This window comes from Saimiri boliviensis, chromosome 11, assembly GCF_048565385.1.
Source record: "Saimiri boliviensis isolate mSaiBol1 chromosome 11, mSaiBol1.pri, whole genome shotgun sequence".
Classification (NCBI taxonomy): Eukaryota; Metazoa; Chordata; class Mammalia; order Primates; family Cebidae; genus Saimiri; species Saimiri boliviensis.
Window position 1 is genome coordinate 33,493,696 of NC_133459.1, and position 10,058 is coordinate 33,503,753.

Genomic DNA, 10,058 nt, shown 5'->3' on the forward strand with positions numbered 1-10,058 from the left:
AGCCCCACCACCCCTGGTCAGTAGCCCCCTGCCACCTTCCCTTTCCTCAGCTGTGCCAACCCCTACCACCCTCCAAGAACAGCCCACAGGCCCTTTTTGTTATAGTATCACAATGTTTTTAGCCTCTACTCACTTGAAAAACTTTATCTACCACCATTACACTATGTGCTTTGATGATGGTACACACTATATGCCATCAACCCTGCAAAGTAGATTCTATTACTGTCCTCATTCTGTAGAGGAAGAAATTGAGGCACAGGGATTTCAGTAACTTGCCTAAGGGTACAGGAGTCAACAGCAAAGTCTCAACTCCTGGGCTCAGCCACCAACAAAGTCTCAGCACTGAGGGTCGTGGCCACCGTCTCAGGACCCCACAGCTCCAGGCCCTCTAGCCATGCTCATGCTGCCTCTCTACCTAGAATGCTCATCCCCTCCACTTGGCTAATGGAGGAGGAAGAGCATTTCCTCTCTTCCAGGAAATGTTTCTAACCAAGTCCCCTGGGAATCATCCAGTGCCTCTCAGGAGAACTTTCCACATTTATCATTTTACCGTTATCCAAGTGCTGATATGCTCAATCCCTGCACCGGCAGCCAGTGAAGGAGGAGGCCAGAGAGCAGGTTTGGCTGGTTCATCATGGTATTCCCAGGTCCCCAAGCAGCATCTGCAGCACAGCAGACCCTCATGGATGTTCATCCACCTGTGATGCCTGAATGCAGGCTCTACGTAGCCCTTTCATTCCTAGGGATGTACCCGCATCACCTGGCCACCGTTTACAGGCATGAGAATGGAATCTAAGCTAAAGGTCAGGCGGTTCCACGACCCCCGTCTCAAGGAGTCCATGGGAGTTGCTTAATGGCCTCTGATTGTGTAGCCTGCCCAGGCATGGAGATGTTTGAGAATTCTGGAAGAACAAGGGCTAGGTGTAGGCAGACCCCAGCTCTACCACAGATGCTGGAACTCTGGATTACAACCCGTCCCCCGTTGTGGCTCTCCACACCGTAATCAGCCTGGATCACCTCATCCTGGCACACTAGGGCCACCTAGCAAATGAGGGGTCCCCACGACTCAGCCCTATCCGCCCACCCTCACAGGCCCGCAGGCAAGTAGATCAGATCAACAGCTCTTACCGCAACCCTTTCAAAACCAGCCACCCTGAGAGACCCTGGCCTGGGAGAACTCCCCTTCCCCTGCCAAAGAAACTACAGAAGGAGAGTTTACCGTCTGGAATACCTGGTGGAGAAAGAACGGAGGAGAGGAGGGATAGGTCAGACCCTCTTGCCTCCACCCCAAATCACCGGGCCACCTCCCGGGACTGGGTTTAGGGAGTCTGCACCTCCCAGTCCCCGCCCCCGCCCTCTCTCCAGCGCCCGCCGCCCTCCCCATCTCGTTTCCTGCCCCCACCCCGCCCCTCTGCGCTATTTAAGGCGCCCCCGCCGCCCGCGCGGTCCAGCAGGGCTCCCGCGGGCGCCGTTCCGGCCAGCGTCCCCACCTCCACCTGGGCCGCCCGGCAGGCAGGCGGTGAGTCGCAAGGTAGGAGGGGACCGGGGACGCCACCTGCTCGCGGGAGGCCGGGCGGAGTCTTGGGTCCTCCGAGGCCTGGACGAGGGTTGCTGCGGAACGCAGCAGCGACAGAGCTGCGCTCACCCAGGTGGCCTTGGCCAGGCTCCCACCCTCTTTCCATGGAATCCTTGTAACAAGTGGAGGCGGTAGGAATACTATTGTTTCCACGCTACAGTAGAGGAGACTGAGGCGCCCAGAGGTTTGTTCCTTATCCAAGGGGCCGCAGTTACTGAAAGCCGAGATTTGAACCCAGGGCCGCTTCCAGAGCCTGGCTGGAAACAGCTTTGCACCTGGGAAGAGGCACTTCCCCGTTGGGAACTTTGTGGCCTGTGCCTCGCTCTGCAGTGACGATTCCTTTCAAGAGTCTAGAATTTGGCAGCATCAGCTTTAGGGGTGGGAGGGGGTGGGAGTGGAGGTGGAGGAAGAAGACCATGGTCATTATAGCTGACAGGTAGAGCTAAAGGATGCTGCTGCTTTCAGCTTCTAGAAGCTCTCCTTCTTCCCATCCCCTGTGGCTCAAAGATTAGAATGAAGCCAGCTGGGTAAGATATGAAGCGGGGAGCAAGGACCTGAGGCTTTGAGCCCCCTAAGAAGCAGAAGATAACACCTCTACCAACAGCACCAGCCCCCACGCTCTGTGGGTAGCCAACCTTGGGCAAAAGGGAGGAAGGGCATAGCCCAGCTGCACAGCCTTGGTTAAGTTCCTCAAATTCTGTTCCCATAGGCGAAGGAGCCTCAACTCCACCCAGATTTCCTTGGCCTGTGGCCATCCTGGGGCGGTGGATCGGGGACAAGGGGGACATAGATATGTGATTAGGTAGAGCCATAGCAGAATACCATGCAAAGCAGCCATCATCCAAAAATCTGCTTTGAGTCCTGCCTGCACTGCTGAGTAGGAGCCCCCAGGCTGGTCCTTCCCCTTCCTGAGCCTGGGTTTCTTTGTAGGTAGGACGGGCGAGGCAGACCTCCCTGGAAGACTTGTTGCTAGGCGAACAAGAAGGATGCCATGCTGACATGCTGACACGCTCTGTCTCCTTGCAGACGGAGGCCCGGGAGCCATGGGTGACTGGGGCTTCCTCGAGAAGCTGCTGGACCAGGTCCAGGAGCACTCCACCGTGGTGGGCAAGATCTGGCTGACAGTGCTCTTCATCTTCCGCATCCTTATCCTGGGACTTGCTGGCGAGTCAGTGTGGGGTGACGAGCAGTCAGATTTCGAGTGCAACACGGCCCAGCCAGGCTGCACCAACGTCTGCTATGACCAGGCCTTCCCCATCTCCCACATCCGCTACTGGGTGCTGCAGTTCCTCTTTGTCAGCACGCCCACCCTGGTCTACCTGGGCCATGTCATTTACCTCTCTCGGCGAGAAGAGCGGCTGCGGCAGAAGGAGGGAGAGCTGCGGGCACTGCCGGCCAAGGACCCACAGGTGGAGCGGGCGCTGGCGGCTGTAGAGCGTCAGATGGCCAAGATCTCGGTGGCAGAAGATGGTCGCCTGCGCATCCGTGGAGCACTGATGGGCACCTATGTGGCCAGCGTGCTCTGCAAGAGCGTGCTAGAGGCAGGCTTCCTCTATGGCCAGTGGCGCCTGTATGGCTGGACAATGGAGCCTGTGTTTGTGTGCCAGCGAGCGCCCTGCCCCTACCTCGTGGACTGCTTTGTCTCTCGCCCCACGGAGAAGACTATCTTCATCATCTTCATGCTGGTGGTCGGACTCATCTCCCTGGTGCTTAACCTGCTGGAGTTGGTGCACCTGCTGTGTCGCTGCCTCAGCCGGGGGATGAAGGCACGGCAGGGCCAAGACGCACCCCCAACCCAGGGCACCTCCTCAGACCCTTACACGGACCAGGTCTTCTTCTACCTCCCCATGGGCCAGGGGCCCTCATCCCCGCCATGCCCCACCTACAATGGGCTCTCATCCAGCGAGCAGAACTGGGCCAACCTGACCACGGAGGAGAGGCTGGCTTCTTCTAGGCCCCCTCTCTTCCTGGATCCACCCCCTCAGAATGGCCGAAAATCCCCCAGTCGCCCCAGCAGCTCTGCTTCTAAGAAGCAGTATGTATAGAGGCCTGGGGCTTATGTCACCCCGACAGAGGGGTCCTGAGAAGTCTGGCTGCCTGGGATGCCCCCTCCTTGAAGACTCTGCATTGATGACCGGGCCAGGGAAGCAGATGCCTGCTGGCCATAGAGCCGCATTGCAAGTTGTTCTTGAACACCTGAGGCCTTCCTGGTGCCCACCAGGCACTATGGCTTCCTCTCCAGTATGTGGCTTTGCCTGAACACAGACAGAGTCAGCATGGGAGGCTCCTGGCCAAGGGTATTGGGGGCCCTCTGGCCTTTTGCAACCGATCCAGAGGGACCCAGAGCCAACTTACCCCAGCCTCACCCTACGGGAGAGTCACCCGTGCGCAGGTTGGCCTCACACCCTCGCCTCACAGGAAAAGGCAGATTGAGGCTGCTGGGTCAGCCTTAATCTCACAGACAGAGCCTGTGCCGGATCTGGCCCTATCAAGGGAACTGGAGCCTTGTTTTCATCACTCCTTCCTAGTTCTACTGCTCATGCTTCTAAAATAAACAGGACTTGATCACAAGCTAGGTGTGTATTTATACTATCATATGTGCTGGGGGTGGGAGGGATAGAGTTATTTTGCCCAGGCTTCCTTTTCTTCTTGGTCCATAATCTCTTTGGTCTCTGTAACCCCCAACTCCAGCCAGCACCTTGAACCCTCAAACTCATACCTTCTGGCCCCAACAGCCCTGATTCCTAAATGCTCTGCCTTTTGAAAAGCCTCGGACACTATCTTCTTTTTGTCCCCACTGCTCCAGCCCATTAATCAGTGGTCAAAGCATAAGTGTCCTTGCCCTGCCTCCCCCATGCCCGTCGCTGATCTGGCCACACTGCCCCCTACAAAGTGCTTCCATACTGGATGGTTTGCTCCCCAAGCATGCCTGCCAGCCAAACCCTTCACGGTCCAGTTCAGACGGGCCCTGCGCTCACCTCACCTCATCCTCATCCTTGGTATTTGGGAAGAGAAGCTTAGGTCACTTGTCCTTCCTACCTTGGCCCTTTCTAGTCTGCCCACCAGGAGGAGCAACTTAAAGATCTGCTTCTTATCTGCTCTCCATGCACCCAGACCTCAGTAAGGACAATGGCAATGTACGGAAGTGGAAGAGGCTGAGTCTTGCCAATGAGTCACCAAGGCTGCAGAAACAAAATGAACAATTGAACTGGGTCTTGACTAGGAGTTCAATGGGGAGGGAAAGAGAACACTGCCTGTGCAAAGTCAGAGGAGGGATTGACAGGCTGAAGGGCACGTAGGTCCCGATGAGCCATCGAGATACAGGAGGCGTGGCTGACGATGCTGGCAGAATTGACCTATGTGGAAGGTGACCCAGGTGACTGCTGGCAGAATTGACCTATGTGGAAGGTGACCCAGGCAGGGGAGAGCACTAGGTAGTGACCCTCAGAGGCAAGCTGGTTGTCCTCCCTTCCCAGGGGGACCTCTGGGGCTAGGGCTGAAGAAGGGAATGGGGCCTATCTGATATGGCCACATCCTTCTCCTTGAAAGCCATGATGCCTTTACAGCAGGTTGGCAAGTTGGCCCCTCTTCCATCAGGATATGTGTTGAAAACACCAGCTCTGTACCCCTCATCCACAGCTCACTCACTCACTTGCTGCTTACCCAGCGAGTCTGAATGCTCAGCCTAATAAATTACCACCCTCTTCCTCTTCCAGCTGTGGTTTGCATTGCTCCCTCTGAATCCCTGAAATCGATCAGGCCAGTTTCCTCATGGCTCCCCGGATTCACCCAGTACATTCCCACCCTGCTCCTGTGTCAGCATGCCGTGTCCCTGACCCCATACCTCAAAATTCCACCAATCCTTTAAATACTACTGGACCCTGGAAAAGGCCTTACTGCAGAATAGTGAGATGAGCTTTAGCATCGGAGGGCCCTGAATTTAAATACTGTGGTCTGGAGTCAATCATTTCACTTCTCTAAGTCTCAGTTTTCTATTCCCTAAAATGCAAATAGCATCACCTGCCTCACAAGTGATGGGAAACCAAATAAGTGAAAGTATGTGACTGTGCCTGGCTCAGGAATCATGCAGTAAAATTAAGCTCACACCTTTCAGCCAGGCTAACAGAAGTTCCAGGAAGCCCTCCCTGACTTCTCCAGCTAGTCTCCAGCAATAACCTCTCCCTCTCAGGGATCTGAACCACTGCTGGATTGAGTGAGGCTGGGCTCAATCCTGAAAGCCTCAAAAAGGAGGCTGTTCACACATTGGAAATCCATGACCCCTGGAAGTTGAGGTCCTTGTCTAAGAGATTCTCCTCCAGCCAGGGTGAGAGGCGAGAGGCTGCAGGTTAGAAGTTGTTCTTTTACTTTGGGAGGCTGAGGCGGGTGGATCACCTGAGGTCAGGAGTTTGAGACCAACCTGATCAACACGGAGAAACCCCATCTCTATTAAAAATACAAAATTAGCCAGGCATGGTAGAGCATGCCTGTAATCCAGCTACTTGGGAGGCTGAGGCAGGAGAATCATTTAAACATGAGAGGCAGAGGTTGCAGTGAGCCAAGACTGTGCCATTGTACTCCAGCCTGGGTGACAAAAGCGAAACTCCATCTCAAGGGGGAAAAAAAAGTTGTCCTTTTAGAGCTAGCGTTACCCAAGTGGCCTGAGAACCCTTGTCTGCTGTTTCTGTTATCCCCAAACTTTCCTAGTTTGGAAAGGTAGGAGAAGAAAGGTTTTGGTGAGCAGAGATGGCATCCTTTCCTTCCTCAAAGCTCACCCACTTTGAGCTTAGTATCAGAGCTGGGATCAGGCTGGGGCTCAGGAACGTGGACCTTTGGCAAGACGAGCTGGGTCCTAAACCGATTGCCACGCAAACGCAAGGACATATGGGCTGGGGATTTAAGAATGAGGACAGTGTTGTGGGGCTGGGATCATACCGTTTGGGGTCGGGGTACAGTGAAGACTATGCAGTGAAGAGCGGCTATAAGCCCCGTCCCACCTGTATTCCCTTGCCAGGTACTGTACCAAAGTGACACAAACTGCAAGGCTTAAGCAACAGAAACTGATTCTCAGTCTGGAGGCCAGAGGTCTGAGATCGAGCTATCCAAAGGGCTGGTTCCTTCCAAGGGCTGTGAGGGAGACTGCTCCACGTGTCTCTCTTAGCTCTGGTGTTCTGCTGGCAATCTTCGGCACTCCTTGGCTTTTAGACGCACCACTCCCATCTCTGCCTTCATCTTCACCTGGTGTTCTCCCTTTCCCTGTGTCTGTCTCTGTGTCTAAATTTCCCTTTTATAAGGACATCATCCATATTGGATTAGGACCCATCCTAATGATTTCAGTTTAACTTGATTACCCCTCAAAAGACCTTATTTCCAAATAAGGTTACATTCTGAGGCATTAAGGGTTAAAACTTCCATGTAAGTGGCAGGAGGCACGATTCAACCCAGACGAGCACCTTCATGGTCCCACCTCACCTCTAAGCACTGGCTTGCTGGAACCTTTGCCTCCCAGGTTCAAGTAATTATTGTGCCTCAGCCTCCCCAGTAGCTAGGATTACAGGTGTGTACCACTATGCCTGGCTAATTTTTGTATTTTTAGTAGAGATGGGGTTTCACCATGAAACCCTCTCAGGCCGGGGGCTCCGGAAAATGCTAGGTTTGTTGGACACAGGCATCTCCCTGGTGATGTGGCTGGCATGAAACACAGCAGGTTCACACCTTTCTTTTCCTTTGCTTGCTTCTTACCTCTCACCAGTCTCTCCCATGCTGCCACCAACCAAAATCTAAGTTGACAGGGGGTGGCTCTCAGTTACAGAAAGAGCCACCGTTTGGAGTTAGGAGACTCGGCTCCTACCTCACACCTCTCACGCTCGCTTGACTGTGGCTGTTTCCCTTCTCTAGGCCTCAATTTCCCCATTGTGAAATGAAAGAGTTGGATGAGAAACATGTACGTGACAATGAGGTATGAGGAGGCGTTGCATGGGGTAACTTGTCACTCATCATTGATCTGAAACTCACGAGTGATGCTGCTACTTTGCATGAATCAGAAAAAAGTCAAGGTTGTTTCTGTAATAAGATGAATTCCAGTCACTTAGATTCACATTGCCTTCCTGAGTAGGAAAGACAAGGATGGGGTTACGTGGAGTGCACTGGGAATTTTGCATAACCCAAGGTCACCTTATCTATGACCCATGGGAGCATGAGGACATCACGAGCTGCACATAAACAAAGTAGAGGGCTGTCAAGCTGGATGATGTCAAAACTTCTTCCCAATCTAACACACTGGCTCACTGGCCACTGGCTTGCCGGCCTTATGGTTCTATCATTGACCTCCAGTTTTTTGACTAGGGATTCTTCCTTTTCACACCAACGCTGGCATGACCATTGACATTTGCAGGAAGAGGTATCATCAGAACATCTCTCTCCACCTTTAAGAATCCCTCTCTAGCCTTGGCTCTGATCCCAGAGCCATGGGACACTCAGTTCTGTCCTTCCCAAATAGTACTGCAGCCACATATAGACAGCCACCAGGTCCAGACTGAGCCTGCCCTCCCCTCCCATGCCTCCAGATAATCCTGATTTCCAGAAGTCTCTGGCCAACCTGCAATTTGTTTACTTTTTTTTTTTTTTTAAATGATGAAGTCTCATTCTGTTGCCCAGGCTGGAGTACAGTGGCATGATCTTGGCTCAATGCAATCTCTGTCTCCCGGGTTTAAGCAATTTTTGTGCCTCAGCCTTCCCAGTAGCTAGGATTACAGGTGTGTACCACCAGGCCTGGCTAATTCTTATCTTTTTAGTGGAGACTAAAATAGTTGTATTTTTCTCAAATAGTTGTATTTTTGTATTTTTAGTAGAGACTAAAATAGTTGTATTTTCTTTTAACAGTTGTATTTTTCACTATGTTGGCTAGGCTGGTCTTGAACTCCTAACCTCAGGTGATCCACCCACCTTGGCCTCTCAAAGTGCTGGGATTACAGGCGTGAGTCACTGCGCCCGCCCAGCCTACTTTCCCCTTACCATGTGCCACCCTCCCTGTATGCTGGACATGACACTCTGGTTCATCAGAATCCAGATTATTGCCTCTCTTGCCCTAAAACTCCTACCTCTATTAATGCAACCTAAGATTACAGTTTTTAAATTTTCTCCTCCTTTACATATATAAAAATTCTTTTGAATTATAAAGATAATGCATGATCATTGTAGACAGTGAATGAGATCCCACCACCCAGAGGTAACAACGGTTAATATTCAGCAGTAATTCCCTCCAGCCTTCTTCCATGCCTATTTTTAAATAAAATCTTAGTAAAGATATAGCTACAATTTTATATTATGCTTTTTTCATTTTACAACAAATCATAAGTTTTTTTCTCATGTCATTAAGAATATATTTTTGGAAATACCACTTAAAGGCTTTATTAATGCCTACTTAAACCATGACCCTGATATTGGTTTTTTAGGATGTTTGCAGCTAATTATCCTCTATTATAAATTGTACTGTGATGCAGATGCCTATACCTAAATGTTTTCCAACTTTCTGTTTCCTTAAAAGAAAAAGATATTCCAAGAAGTGAAATTACTGGGTCAAAAGGTAGGAAATTTTAATTAAAGAAAATTTAGGGATTTTTTTCTGATTGTGGAAGTGATTCATTGTAGATGATTCAGAAAAAGAGAAAGCACAAATTATAAGAAATGAAGCCACAGACTGCCTCTGAGTGGGAATGGAGGTAGAGCTAAAAACAAGAGAGTTCAACGAAAGCACCTAGGCCCCAGGGATTCCCTCCCTTCACTGAGCAGCTAGGTGACCACACCTTCCCAACTCTGTGAAAGGGTGGACGTTTATTCTCTGGAGAGGATAAAATCAAGACATGCAGCCTGGTTCAGTGGCTGATGCCTATAATCACAGCACTTTGGGAGCCCGAGACAGGTGGATCTCTTGAGGTCAGGAGTTCGAGACCAGCCTGGTCAACATGGTGAAACCCCCATCTCTACTAAAAAACTAGTCAGGCATGGCGGTGCATGCCTGTAGTCCCAGCTACTCACACTCCAGCTTGGGCGACAGAGCGAGATTCTGTCTCAAAAAAAAAAAATCAAGAAATGCCAGGCATAATTGAGGGTAGGAACACCATAAATAAAAGGAATTAAGTGGAAGTTTACATACTGAACAGTGGGTCATTCTGCCTTCTCCCCGATATTGGCTCCCAAAACACTGACTGATGGATGAGGCTATTAAAAAAAAAAGAAAGAAAGAAAAAAAAAGAAAGAATTTGATCTAGCCTGAAGTCATGAAAGCCTGCCTGGAGGAGCTGGGCTTCACAGCCTGAACAGAATGATCTAGGAAGAGATGGGGAAGAGCATTCCAGGCAGATGGAATAGCACTTTCAAGGCTCTGAAGAAGGAGGAAGGGGCTTGAGATATTTGTTGCTCAGGGTCGTTTTTGATATAGACTGCCAAGTTGCTTTCCAGAAAAAAAAAAATTACTCATATATTC

General features: G+C 51.1%; 1 protein-coding gene across 2 annotated transcripts; it reads left to right on the top strand.

Annotated features, from left to right (window-relative positions):
* The first annotated feature begins 1,439 nt into the window (after nucleotides 1-1,439).
* GJA4 (gap junction protein alpha 4) lies at nucleotides 1,440-4,147 on the top strand. 2 transcript variants are annotated; one of them, XM_010348101.2, is made up of 2 exons: nucleotides 1,440-1,531; nucleotides 2,603-4,147. In XM_010348101.2, exon 2 carries the CDS (start codon nucleotides 2,620-2,622, stop codon nucleotides 3,619-3,621), a length of 1,002 nt encoding a protein of 333 aa, XP_010346403.1. In that variant the 5' UTR covers nucleotides 1,440-1,531; nucleotides 2,603-2,619; the 3' UTR covers nucleotides 3,622-4,147. The 2 variants fall into 2 exon arrangements, with proteins under 2 accessions (XP_010346403.1, XP_003937579.1); XM_003937530.3 differs by having other exon boundaries at nucleotides 1,441-1,519.
* The last annotated feature ends 5,911 nt before the right edge of the window (nucleotides 4,148-10,058 follow it).